At 48.0% G+C, this 13,867-nt stretch overlaps 2 protein-coding genes across 3 annotated transcripts; one reads left to right on the plus strand and one right to left on the minus strand.

Moving 5' to 3' along the window:
- The first annotated feature begins 1,427 nt into the window (after positions 1–1,427).
- Positions 1,428–6,044, plus strand: Ncr3 (natural cytotoxicity triggering receptor 3). The gene is given in 7 exon segments (XM_021218435.1): positions 1,428–1,476; positions 5,295–5,494; positions 5,496–5,558; positions 5,560–5,638; positions 5,756–5,859; positions 5,861–5,885; positions 5,992–6,044. Coding segments are annotated over 7 exon segments (573 nt in total).
- A 291-nt stretch (positions 6,045–6,335) lies between these two features.
- On the minus strand, positions 6,336–10,054 carry Lst1 (leukocyte specific transcript 1). Of its 2 annotated transcripts, none has more exons than XM_021218486.1 (4): positions 9,967–10,050; positions 8,841–8,942; positions 8,468–8,487; positions 6,336–6,553 (listed from the first exon to the last, which is right to left on the minus strand). In XM_021218486.1, the coding sequence occupies exons 1-4, from the start codon at positions 9,998–10,000 to the stop codon at positions 6,422–6,424; spliced, it is 288 nt and encodes a 95-aa protein (XP_021074145.1). In that variant the 5' UTR covers positions 10,001–10,050; the 3' UTR covers positions 6,336–6,421. The 2 variants fall into 2 exon arrangements, with proteins under 2 accessions (XP_021074145.1, XP_029387315.1); XM_029531455.1 differs by having other exon boundaries at positions 6,351–6,553; positions 8,841–8,957; positions 9,967–10,054.
- Positions 10,055–13,867: the final 3,813 nt, after the last annotated feature.

Consider the following 13,867-nt stretch of genomic DNA (forward strand, 5'->3'; position numbering starts at 1 on the left):
ACTGGAAGTGCTCCAAGCCAGCCTTCTTAACAAAGAAACATTGCTTCTCCAACAGTCATGCGTCACTTCACAGTGGGAAGCAACTAGACATCAACCTGTTAGAGAACAGAGCCCCTCACGGACACAAGGAGGGAAAAAATGCATTCGTTTCAAAGACGGGGTCAAGGGCTAGAAAAGATGGCTCAGCCGTTAAGAGCACGTATTGCTCGCGCAGAGGATGGCTTCCATTTCCAGCATCTACAGAGTGGTTCACAGCCGTCTGGAGCCCAAGTGCCGGAGGATCTGATGCCCTTTTCTGACTTCCGTGGGCGCCAGGCATACACATGGTGCACATGGAAACAGGCAGGCAAAACATCTATTATTTTAAAAAATAAATTGAAAAACAAAACAAAAAAGCAACCCTAAACCTAAAAAAGATTGTGGTAGCAAGATTGCTCAGTGGCTAAAGCCTCGCCACTAAAGCCCATGAGCCCATGACCTGGCTTCTGTTCTTGGGCCCCACACGGGAGAGAGAGAACCCACTCCCACAGGTTCTCCCCTGACCTCCACACACATGCCCCGGCATGCATGCCTGTGTAGACATTCGCACAAATAAGCACGCAAAAATCGGAAGAGAATAAAAGGATCCGGAGGATGGATGGTGAGGCTGAGCCCACGTCCCGCATGGCATGCTACAATTTAGGCCTCTCTTCCAGGTGCTTTTTCATCTCCTGTGGGTCTGTGAAGTACAAACCCAGGCGTAAAGGCACCCACGTTGACCCACCGTTATAGGGTCATTTCGTAAAATAACAAACGAATGGATTGCTCATGAATAAGTCTGTGAAGAAGGCACGGTAAAGCAGGTTCTTGCTGGGAATGTTCCTTTCCAGGAGGAGGGAAATGAAAACTCAGACATATCCATTAATAGCTCTAACTCCTCTGCCAACACTGCTGGGGGAATGAAGCTTCCAGACACTGTCCTTGGCAACACCATTACCACCAGCAGCAGCTTGTTCCCCAGAGGGAAAGGCAGACTGGGGAGGGACGGAGGCAATGGACCCGGGCATAGCTGGACAGAGGAGGGGGGAAGGAACCTAGTCCCTCAGCTGGAGGGCGTCAGAGGTTTGTTCTGGTTGAAGGTCTGGTCTTGAACCTCAGAAGGCGAGAGAACTACTTTCTGGTCTCACCTACCCAATCTTGTAAAATCAGACATGAGGACATCCTGTCTTTCTATGCCACTTGTCCACTCGCTGCCTCCAGAGAGCCCCAGAGGCACGTCCTTCAGTGCCATCTTCTCTTCTTAGCAGGACATGCATATGACGCCCAAAGTCCCACACAGCGGAGGTTCTTGGCAAGTCACGTGTGTGTCCTACTTGCCCTAGGCTCCGGTAGTCGTTCCTCTACTTACACCTCACCGCTGAGGTCTGTCCCCCTCACAAGCAGGAGACATGGCCAAGGTGCTCCTGGTCATCTTCATCATGGTTTATCCAGGTGACTGGGTGTTTGCTAGGGAACCAGGGTGTGGGGACAGGAGAAGGAGGAAAGGAAGACATGAGCCCTGAGGGGTGCAGAAAGCACTTCACAACACTGTGGTCTCTTCCAGAAACCAGACCTACTAGGTCACCTGCCCAAAAGGTCATTTCTTTTTTAAAAAAGATTTATTTATTTATTTTAAGTATATGAGTATACTGTAGCTGTACAGATGGTTGTGAGCCTTCATGTAGTTGTTGGGAATTGAATTTAGGACTTCTGCTCCCTCTGGTCAACCCAGATCACTCCAACCCAAAGATTTATTTATTATTAGACACACCAGAAGAGGGCGTTAGATCTCATTGTGGGTGGTTGTGAGCCACCATGTAGTTGCTGGGATTTGAACTCAGGACCTTCAGAAGAGTGGTCAGTGCTCTTACCCGCTGAGCCATCTCATCAACCCTATTGGTGTTATTTTTGCTTGCTTGTTTTTGTTGTTGTTGTTGTTGTTGTTTGTTTGGTTTTGGTTTTTTGTTTTGTTTGTTTTTTTGTTTGTTTTGGTTTTTCAAGACAGGAGTTTACTGTGGAGCCCTGGATGTCTTGGAACTCACTCTGTAGACCAGGTTGGTCTTGAACTCAGAAGTCCCCCTGCCTCTGCCTCCCAAGGGCTGGGAGACGTGCCACCACTGCCTGGCTGCTTGCTTGTTTTTGAGACAGGGTCTCGGTAGCTTAGGCTGATCTCATATATAGCCAAGGATGACCTTGAACTGATTCTCCCAAGCTCACCTCTCAAGAGCTAGGATACAGTGGTGTACCACCTCACATGATGCTGGGGATCAAAGCCAGGGCTTCCTGCATGCTACCAGGTGAGTTCTATCCCCTAGCCCTGGCTGTGCAGCCCAGCTTGGCCCCAATATTCAATCCTCTTCCCCTAGCCTCTGGAATGCTGAGAGATCAGGCTTGGACTAAAACACTCAGCTGATTTTCTTTAACATTTTAAATTTATATTGGAGGTGGAACACACAAGGGTCTCAGAGCTCAGAGAATAACCTGCAAGAGTCTGTTCTTTCCTTCTGTAGCATGGGTCCTGGGACTCAAACTCTGGGCTCTGTGGCAAGTGCCTTTACCAGTAAGCCATCAAACCAGTCTGATTTTCTTTCTTGAGGGTTTTATTTGCTGGGCGTTTGATTTGTGCAGGCCTTTAATCCCAGTATTTGGGAGGCAGAGGCAGGCGGATTTCTGAGTTCAAGGCCAGCCTGGTCTACAGAGTGAGTTCCAGGACAGCCAGGGCTACACAGAGAAACCCTGTCTCATAAAAACAAAAACAAAGCCAGGCAGTGGTGGCACACACCTTTAATCCCAGCACTTGGGAGGCAGAGGCAGGTGGATTTCTGAGTTCGAGGCCAGCCTGGTCTACAGAGTAAGTTCCAGGACAGCCAGGGCTACACAGAGAAACCCTGTCTCATAAAAACAAAAACAAAGCCAGGCAGTGGTGGCACACACCTTTAATCCCAGCACTTGGGAGGCAGAGGCAGGTGGATTTCTGAGTTCNAGGCCAGCCTGGTCTACAGAGTNAGTTCCAGGACAGCCAGGGCTACACAGAGAAACCCTGTCTCGAAAAACAAAAAAAAAAAAAAATTAAAAAAATTAAAAAAATAAAATCTCAAAAAAATTAGACACTATGTAGCCTAGGGTGACCTTGAACTTCTGATCCTCCTGCCTCCATCTCCCAAGTGCTGGGATTATACGAATAAATCCCACACCTAGCTACTGTAATTTTGAGGGGTTGATTTGAGACAGAGTCTCTCTATGCAGCCCTGACTCTTCTGGGTCTTGCTATGTAAAGTCTGAGAACAGGCTCAGGCTAGCCTCAAACTCACAGAGATCCTCCTGCTTCTGCCTGACTGAGTGCTGGGACTGAAGGCACTGTTATGCCTGGCCTGCTACTATTTAACTTTATGTGTATGAGTGTTTTGCTTGCATTAATGGCTGTATTTCACATGTATGCCTGGTGCCCTGGGAGGCCAGACAGCAGAAGAGGGTTTTAGAGCCCCTGGAACTGGAGTTATAGATAATTGTGAGCCTCTGTGTCTGTACTGGGAACAGGACCTGGGTCCCGTGGAAGGTCACCCATGGTCTCTCCAGTCCCTTCTATAAAGTTTTAACAAATGGTCCAGGATGGTGACCGTATTTCTAGCTACTTAAGTGACCGAGGCAGGAGAATGGGTTGGGCCCAGAGATATTATAACAAGACTCTAGCTTTAAAAAAAAGAAAGAAAGAAAGAAAGAAAGAAAGAAAGAAAGAAAGAAAGAAAGAAAGAAAGAAAGAAAGAAAGAAAGAAAGCAAAGTTAGCCAGGCGCTGGTGGTGCCCGACTTTAAGCCCAGAGGCATTACAGTTCCTGTGAGTCGACGGCAGCTCATATAATGAGTCCCAGGCCTACATAGTGAGACCCTGTCTCATACAAATGACTTTTCAGATCATTTCAATACACTTTCAAGTTTGAGAACCACTGCCTTTGAATGAGCAGTAAATGTACCTAGTTTTTTTTTTTTTTTTTAAATGATTCGCAGACTCTAACAATTGGTTTACTTTGTCATCATGGATGTATTAGAGCTCTCAGCAAATTACAGCTGTGTCTTCCCTCGGAAATTTATGTTGTTAAGGCTCTAACGAGAACCAGTATTGATACAAGAAATTCCTGGCCAGTCCGTGCTATGTAGTGAAGGTCAGGGTTAAAAAAAGCCTGGGCTGGGGTGTGGCACAGTGGTAGGGTGTTTGCCCACCATGTAGAAAGCCCTGGGCTGCCAGGCATGGTGGCGCACGCCTTTAATCCCAGCACTTGGGAGGCAGAGGCAGGTGGATTTCTGAGTTCAAGGCCAGTCTGGTCTACAAAGTGAGTTCCAGGTCAGCCAGGGTTATACAGAGAAACCCTGTCTCGAAAAACCAAAAAAAAAAAAAAAAAAAAAAAAAAGAAAGCTCTGGGTTGACCCCCAGGTACTACATCAGCCGGCCATGGTAACACATCCTGTGTCCGGGTACTCAGAAGAATCAGAAATTCAAGGTGATCCTCAGCTATGTAATGATTTCAATGCCAACCTTGGGCATATAAAACTCTAGTTTTAAAAAAATGAGGCGGGGGGGATTGCAGAGATGGCTCAGAACTTAGGGACGCTGGCTGCTCTCCTCGAGTGCCCAGGTTCAATTCCCAGCACCCACATGGCGGCTCACAACCATCTGAACCCATTCCAGTTCCGGGGGATCCAGTACCCTCTGTAGATACAAGCACGCATGCAGCCAAAGCACCCATACACATGTAATAAAATGCTTTCTTAATTGTGGGAAAGGCAACCAAAATGTCTATAATAATTTATTATAGGATGTAGCCAAGATTTGAGCTTCAGGTATGAGCTTGAAGCTGGGGATGTGGTTCATTGGTAGAGTCAGTTGCTAGCATTCATCAGGTCTGGATTAAAGCCCTAATACAGCCAAGACCAAAATCAAAACAAACTAAAACAACGCCCACCACAGTAATAATACCCAGAGCTGCGCTACAGGGAAGTTAACTCACAGAGGCAGCTATTCATGAGCCGTAAGTGTATTGCAGGGATCGAATTGGCCAAAATGGGTGTGTAGAGAAGGTGGCTGTGTATGTGAAGGAGTCAGGGTGTAAAAGAATTTAAAAACTAAACAATTAGATTGGTGAAAAGGAAAGGGTTTACACTCCTGGGTGTTGCCTGACAGCACTTCTCCCGCACCCTGGGGAAGGAGAGCTATGGACACTGCTCTGCTTTTTGGAATAACAGAGTAGGTGTTCTCTGGATATTTGCTTTCTTCCCAGGATCCGTGCTCTCTGGGTGTCTCAGCCCCCCGAGATTCATGTGCAGAAGGGCACTACTGCCTCCCTGCCCTGCTCCTTCAATGCCAGCCGAGGAAAACCGGCCATTGGCTCTGTCACATGGTACCAAGACAAAGTAACCCTGGGGATGGAGTTGAGCAACGTGACCCCAGGGTTCAGAGGCTGCTTGGCCTCCTTTTCTGTTTCATTTGTGGTTCATTGGGGACCACAAAGTAGGGCTGCTCATACAGGACACCCAAAGCCATGATGCCGGGAATCTATGTGTGTAGGGTGGAGGTGCTAGGCCTGGGCGTTGGGACGGGAGACAGGACTCTGCTGCTGATGGAGAAAGGTGAGGTGGTGGGAGACCCCCCTCCCCCAAGATGCAGTGTTCCTGGGAGTTAGGGATGGTCCCCTGCTCTGAGCTCCCAAACTCCTTCCTCTCCACCATCTCCATGTCCTGCTGTAGGGCCTCCTCAGCAAGCCTCCAACACAGAGCAAGAGGCTCACACAGGTATCCTTCTCTGGGCTGGATTCTAAGCCCTCAGCTTTCTCTCTGTGGCCACGGGCAGCACCTACCATCTATTACCAGGGGAGATGTGAGTTGCTGATCAGGGACAAGGGAGCAGGGATGGGAGGGACAGATGGCAAGAGGAGAGGAAAACTTCAGGTCTGTAACTCTGAGCAGCCCCTATTTCTCCCCAGGTCCTTGTCACATGGAAAACATGGCCACTCCTCCTGCAGCCTCTGAGAATTGATTCCAAATCTCAAAGATCAGCACTCTCAAGAGGCCAGTAATAAGTCCTTACCTCATATTTACTTCATTTTCCAGTCTCTCTCTCTCTCTCTCTCTCTCTCTCTCTCTCTCTCTCTCTCTCACACACACACACACACACACACACACATCCCTCTGCTCTTAGCTCTCCCTTCCTACCCCAGGGACCACAAGCTGTTTATTGGCTTTCAGAGGAGCCCTGGCTCAGTGACCACTGACCCCCCCTGCAGGTGGGAGGGTGAGCCATGGGCTGGACACATACAGAGAAGCCTGATGCAGAAGTGGGGAACCAGACTTTACTAGATGAACATAGCGTGACTCTGAGCATGCACCCAGGGCAAGGGGGACTTTGGGGGGCACTCAAGTGGCTGTGTTCCTGGCGATGCAGGCATAGTCAGTGCTGGGGTCTTCTTTCATGTCTGTGATATCACTACTGGACACCGGCAGCTGCTGGAGAGATGCATAGTGGGGCTCCTGCCCTGAGACCTGAGCCTGGTGGTACAGAGGATGAAGTGAGGACCAGGGGTACCGTCGCACATCCTTTCCCAGCCTGGCCCCAGCTCCCACCTTTCTCCTTGTGTGTTTACAGTTCTCTCAGTCTCTTCTCTATATATCTCTTGAACCTGTTTTTGCTTGCTTTTCCTTTCTTTGTTTCTATATAAGTGTGTCTGGCTGTTTGTATAGGCCTTAAGTGGATGTTTGGACATCAGCTTTTCAACTGTTTCTACACATTATTTCTATCTATCCATCTATCTATTTTGAGACAAACTGGAGTTTACCATTTCCACTAGGCTGGTTGGCCAGAGAGCCCCTAGGACTTGCCTGTCTGGACCCCAAAGTACTGGGGTTCCAGACACAAGCTACCACACCTGACTACAGCAAATACTTTCTCAGAACCTCCTCTCTCCCCCACCTCCTTTATTTACTTTATGTATATGAGCACACTGTAGCTGTCTTCAGACACACCAGAAGAGGGCATCAGATTCCGTTACAGATGGTTGTGAGCCACCATGTGGTTGCTGGGAATTGAACTCAGGGCCTCTGCAAGAGCAGTCAGTGCTCTTAAACGCTGAACCATCTCTCTCCAGCCCCCAAACCCCCTCTTCTTTTTGTAGCTCAGGCTGACCTTTAACTTGATAAGTAGTTAAGGACGGACTCCCTGCCTCTATGTGGGATTTCAGTTTGTGCCAGCGCTCTAGTTTTATACTGTGCTGGGAATCAAACAGTTCAACACCCGCTGGATAGGGAAGGACTGTTAACCAAACCACACTGCTAGCCACGCCCACGCCCCATCCACTTTGCTTCTGTTGTTCTTTTGAGACAGGGCCACTCCTGTAGTCCTGATTGAACTCCTCTCTCTCTCTCTCTCTCTCTCTCTCTCTCTCTCTCTCTCGTTTTTTTAAATTTCCTCTCTCCCTCCTCTCTATGTCCTTCAGAAGTGTTGTTTTAAACTTATTTTATTAGATATTTTCTTCATTTACATTTCAAATGTTATCCCGAAAGACCCCTATACCCTCCCCACCCTGCTCCCCTGCCCACCCTCTCCCACTTCTTGGCCCTGGCGTTCCCCTGTATAGGGCATATAAAGTTTGCAAGACCAAGGGGCCTCTCCTCCCAACGATGGCTGACTAGGCCATCTTCTGCTACATATGCAGCTAGAGACAGGAGCTCTGGGGGTACTGGTTAGTTCATATTGTTGCTCCACCTATAGGGCTGCAGACCCCTTCAGTTCCTTGGGTAATTTCTCTAGCTCCTCCCTTGGGGTCTCTGTGTTCTATCCTATAGATGATGTGTGGGAATCCACTTCTATATTTGCCAGGCATTGGCATAGCCTCACAGAGATAGCTATATCAGTGTCCTTTCAGCAAGATCTTGCTGGCATATGCAATAGTGTCTGCAGAAGTGTTTTATTTATTTATTTATTTATTTATTTATTTATTTATTTATTTAGGTTTTTTTCGAGACAGGGTTTCTTTGTATAGCTCTGGCTGTCCCGGAACTCACTCACTTTGTAGACCAGGCTGGCCTCGAACTCAGAAATCCGCCTGTCTCTGCTTCCCAAGTGCTGGGATTAAAGGCGTGCGCCACCACGCCCGGCTCGTGTTTTATATTCTTATAAACACACCATTTCCTCACCATTTCCTCCCTCTCTTCTGGTTGCCCCTTTTCTCTTTTTCTGCCTCTTTCATTTTCTCCGTTCCCCCTACTTCCTCTTCCCCTTTCTCTCAGCTCCACTCCTTCATCCCAGCCCCACTCCCTACCCCCTGCCCACACACCCTCCCACCTCCAGCCCCCCTCCCTCACCCCCTTACCCCCCTCCCCCCGGCCGCCACCTCCTTCCCCCACCCCTTCATCTGCTCCACCCCTCACCCTTCCCTCTTGTCCCCCTCGTCCCTCCAGACTCACATTCCTTTCCAGTCTCTTCACTAGAAGAAAAAAAAAATGGTTCAGTAAGACCCCTTCCCTGATCCCCCTGCCAGAATGGCATCCCGCATTGGCTCATCCACCCTGGGACAGCACCTCACATTGGATCTGCCACCTCAGAATAGCACCCCACCCCAGGCCCCAACGCCAGAACAGGACTCCACCCCGGAAGAGCCTTCCACAACACACCCACTGGACCCCCACCCCTCCTCACTCGCTGGTTGCCATAGGAACCACAGCCAAAACCTGGGTCTTTCGGACAACTCTGGCCTCTTCTACACCCTCCCCCCCGCCCCCAGCAGTAGGAAGGGTGTGGAGGGCAAGCTGTGGGTGACAGAGATGCTCTAGGGCTTACCTCTCCGACTGAACCGGCACAGGCAGGTCAACAGGATGATGACAAGGAGGAGGAGGAGCCCTCCCAGTCCCAGGCTCCCATAGAGCAGGTAATAGAATTTATCTGGAAGGAGTATCTCTAAGAAGGTTTTTTTCCCATCAATTTTCCAACCTCCTGGTTAAATGTAAGTTTCCCGGCTTCCTATATTTTTCCTGGGTCCCCCTTCCTCCCCCTTTTAAAATTTTATCCTGTCTTCCTCTCCCTGATCAATCCTGCTTTCTATTTTTTGACAATTTCATACATACATAAAAAGTCTCTTGATCATCATATCCACCCCAAAGCCCTTTCTCCCTCTCCCACCTCCCAACCCACGTCTCTCCCACCTTTCTGTCTCTATGTTGACAGTCTCACCTATCCCGGGAGGCCTCAGATTCCCCCAGTAGCCAAGTATGCTTAAATTTCTGATCCTCACAGCCCTGTGTCTTAATTGCTAGCTTGGCAAGCATGTACTACCACAGCTGTTTTATGTGGCTCTGGGGTCAAAGCCAGGACTGTGCTATCCTCTCACAGTTTAAAATACAGGAAAATATACTCTAGGAGATTTGGGGGTGGTGGTGGTGGTTGTATTTTTGTATTATTTTTTGTTTGCTTGTTTGTTTTATTTTGTTTTTCGAGACAGGGTTTCTCTGTATAGCCCTGGCTGTCCTGGAACTCACTCTGTAGACCAGGCTGGCCTCAAACTCACACAGAGAGACCCTCCTGCTTCTGTCCCCCATCCCAATCCCTCCAGCCCTCTCACCCCCTCACCCTCACCCCCACTCTGGGATTAAAGGTGTGCACCACCACTGCCTGGCTTTTTTTTTTTTTTTTTAATGCAGTATCTTCTATAGTTTAGGCTGCTTCCAAATTCCCTGAAGCCTTATGCAGAGAGAGACGGGTCATGTCCTTGATTTCTGGTCCGGGTTACCTCTCCTGCTCTATGCTCACACCCTACTGTTTCCTGGTCTCAACAGGTCCCTCTCCCACCTGTACTGCCTCGTTCTGAGGGCTTCTGACCACCTCTCCTCACCCTGATCCCTGCTTTTCTTCCCTCACTCTCCAGCCCTCACATCCCTCCCCTTGCAGAACAGAGGGGTCCCCTACTTACTGCTTCTGCAATTGTCACCAGATCCCATTGTCATCAGACATAGTCCGGGGACTGAGAACAGGCCTGAAGGTCAAGACTAAACTAATCCCTCGTCTGCTGGGCTTAATGGCTTGGGTTAGTCACGTGCCCCCAAGTTCCCCATCTCTGAGGCAAGGGGCCCCATTACAATCCTCATTCTCACTGGACAGGGGATTTTATGTTTGTCTTTTTTTTCTTTCTTTCTTTCTTTCTTTTTTTTTTTTTTTTTTTTTTTTTTTTTTTTTTTTTTTTTTTTTTTTAGGTTTTTTCGAGACAGGGTTTCTCTGTATAGCCCTGGCTGTCCTGGAACTCACTTTGTATTCCAGGCTGGCCTCAAACTCAGAAATCCACCTGCCTCTGCCTCCCAAGTGCTGGGATTAAAGGTGTGCGCCACCACGTCCAGCTTTATGTTTGTCTTTTTTGTTTGTTTGTTTTGTTTTGTTTTGTTTTTTGAGACAGGGTTTCTCTCTGTGTAGCTCTGGCTGTTCTGGAACTCACTTTGTAGACCAAGTTGGCCTCAAACTCAAGAGATCTGCCTGCCTCTGCCTCCCAAGTGCTGGGACTGAAGGCGTGCGCCACCACTGCCTGGCTTATGTTTGTCTTAACATATTGTGGTACCCGTTTCCCAGGCCAGGAGCCTGAGATTTTTAACAAGGAAAGCCCAACGCAACCCTATTGGTGAGAAATGGATCTCTGTGAGTTCAAGCACAGCCAGAGCTACACAGTGAGACCCTGTCTCAAGCAGCAAACAAAAAACCAAGGGAGACGCAGAAGTAGCAGAGAAAGTGTTTAGTTGTATCCCCCCCCCCATATACTCTGCCCCAGGCTGATGGGGGTGGGGGAGGCAGGGAGGACTTGGAGAAAGCTGGAAACACTGCTCGATCCTGAATGCTGGTGAGAGGACTGGCAAAGGCAAGGGAGCCAGGGTCTGGCGGAGTTGTGGGGACCACTGGGAAAGCAGAGAGAAGGGCGCTCTCCCCCAGGAGAGAGGAACTTATTTGGCTGGTGTGAAGTAGTGGCTGCCAAGAATGCTTTAACTTCCCCTTGGATACTTCCTGCCCTTGAACTGCTGGTTCCTGTTTGAGGGCAGACAGAGGGACAACAGTGTGAAAACAAGAACCTCCCAGTTATAGGGGCACGCTGTAGGTTTGGGGGGAATCCTGAGGAGCTGTGATGAGTCAGGAACAGAACAGATTAGTATTATAAGCAGGATTTTGCTATGTAGCCCAGGCAGCCTGAAGCTCATCACAGCGGGCCACCACTTTCAGCTGCAGCTTCTTTTAACATCTTCGGAAAATGAAGGCACAGGGGCTCAGAGGATAGGGTGTGAACACAGATTCCTTCAGGTTCAGGGAACTCCAAATCCAGAGTCTGGCCTCCATTTATCCCAGTGGGTTTCCCCTCTCATCCCGGATCTCCACCCATTCCCCGCTGACCCAGACTCTTGGTTTACGGCCTTTTTTTTTTTCTTTTCTTTTTTTTTTTTTTTTTTTTTTTTTTATTTTTTTATTATTTAAACATTGAATGAGGAGAGAGAGCTCCGTTGGAAAAAGCACTGGCCACACAAGCATGAAGACCTGATTTCGAGTCCCCAGAAGAGATGGGTGTGGCAACCACTCGTGAAATTCCATATTCCTAGTATGNTTATCCCAGTGGGTTTCCCCTCTCATCCCGGATCTCCACCCATTCCCCGCTGACCCAGACTCTTGGTTTACGGCCTTTTTTTTTTTTTTTTTTTTTTTTTTTTTTTTTTTTTTTTTTTTTTTTTTTAATTTTTAAACATTGGATGAGGAGAGAGAGCTCTGTTGGTAAAAGCACTGGCCACACAAGCATGAAGACCTGATTTCGAGTCCCCAGAAGAGATGGGTGTGGCAACCACTCGTGAAATTCCATATTCCTAGTATGAGATAGGAGGTGGAGAACGGAGAATTCAAGGAAGATCATAGGGGGTGGGAGTGTCCAGCCTGGAATGTTCAGAGAAGATGGAAACTAGACCCTGTCTCAGACAAGGTGGTCAACTGGCTGGAGTTAGCATTTGAAGGGACTGTGAACTCATATAGAAGAAGGCACACTCATACTCACTCACACACATATACACACATATTCTCACACACTCGAGCCCATCCACGCAAACATGAACACACACACACATGCACAAAGGTCAAACATCTAGAAAAACTGAACTGTACAACAAATACATATACATAAATATCATATATCTGTTTGACCAAGCCAGCTCAGTCAGTCAACAGGGTCTCAAGGGAGGGGGTGAAGATTGAAAAGAAAAAGGCAATTAGACAAAACTAAAACATGACTCCAGCCTGTACTGAGGTTGAAGCAGGTTTATTTCTCTCCAGCCTGCTTTTATTTATTTATTTATTTATTTATTTATTTATTATTTATTTAATGTGAGGACACTGTAGCTGTACAGATGCTTGTGAGCCTTCTCGTGGTTGTTGGGAATTGAATTTTTAGGACCTCTGCTTGCTCCAGCCAACCCCACTTGCTCCGACTGGCCCTGCTTGCTCGGGTCAACTCTGCTCACCTGGCCCAAAGATTTATTTATAATTATATCTAAGTACACTGTAGCTGTCTTCAGACGCACCAGAAGAGGGCATCGGATCCCATTACAGATGGTTGTGAGCCACCATGTGGTTGCTGGCACTTGAACTCAGGACCTCTGTAAGAGCAGTCAGTGCTCTTAACCACTGAGCCATCTTTCCAGTCCCCAGCCTGCTTTTATATCATTCTAGGTACATCCAAAAGACATGGGCCGGGCATGGTGGCACACCAGGACAGCCAGGGCTATACAGAGAAACCCTGTCTCGAAAAACCAAAAAAAAAAAAAAAAAAAAAGGTCAGTTCTTAGATTAAAGTAGTAAACAAGGAGGTCACACAAGGTAATAAGTACAAAACTAAACAAAGCCCCATGGTCGCTGTTTCTAATATTCTTATCTGAGCCTACTTCCTTGTCCGAGCCCAGTGACAAACCAAATTCCTAGAATCGCACCAAAAGCTCTCAAAATGTACATATGTGTGTGTGTGTTATACAATTTGTTTTTATTTTAAATTATATTTGTGTCCATGTATGAATACAAACTTGAGTGCAAATACCCCATAAACATAGTCTTAGCACCTAGGTCATTGGTTCTCAACCCATGGGTCCTGACCCTATCACACCTCAGACATCCTGCATGTGAGACATTGACACTATGACTTGTAACAGTAGCAAAAACCACAGCTATGAAGTAGCAACAAGGTAACTTCATGGCTGGGGTCAGCACAGCACGAAGGACTATGTTAAAGGTGCAGCATCGGGAAGTTGGAGAACGGCTGACCTAGATCTACAAGCACCGCTTTGCTGAGTCACATGCCTCTCCCTCCTTTTGTTTGTTTGGTTCTAAGATTTATTTATTATTATATCTAAGTACACTGAAGCTGTCTTCAGACACACTAGAAGATGGTGTCAGATCTCATTGTGAGCCACCATGTGGCTGCTGGGATTTGAACTCAGGTACTTCAGAAGAGCAGTCAGTGCTCTTAACTGCCGAGCCATCTCTCCAGCCCTTTGTTTTCAAGACCGGGTTTTTTCCCTCTGTGTAGCCCTGGCTATCCTGGAATGTGCTCTGTAAACTAGGCTGGCCTTGAACTCCGGTCAGTCTGCCTCTGCCTCCTAAGTGAATGCATGTAGGTTCCTTCTTTCCTTCTTGAGACAGGTTCTTATGCATTCCAACCTGGCCTCACTCTTGCCAATTAGTGAAGGATGACCATGGATTTCTGATGGTTCTGCTGGAATTACAGCCCCGCAGCACCAGGGCTGCTTGATTTCGTGCTGGGGACAAAGCCAGGGCCCTGGGCATGCTGGGCCAGTGCTCTCCCAGTG

This window comes from Mus pahari, chromosome 18 (genome assembly GCF_900095145.1).
Source record: "Mus pahari chromosome 18, PAHARI_EIJ_v1.1, whole genome shotgun sequence".
NCBI classification, from domain to species: Eukaryota; Metazoa; Chordata; class Mammalia; order Rodentia; family Muridae; genus Mus; species Mus pahari.

Excerpts from the sequence above, each read along its gene's own strand:
- Lst1 (XM_029531455.1), bottom strand. The coding sequence starts at position 10,000 with ATGACAATGGGATCTGGTGACAATTGCAGAAGCA. Across the intron at positions 8,488-8,840 it reads GTGCCGGTTCAGTCGGAGAG|TGAAGAGACTGGAAAGGAAT; the intron begins GTAAGCCCTAGA and ends TTTTTCTTCTAG. Across the intron at positions 6,554-8,467 it reads TGAAGAGACTGGAAAGGAAT|GCTCAGGTCTCAGGGCAGGA; the intron begins GTGAGTCTGGAG and ends CTGTACCACCAG.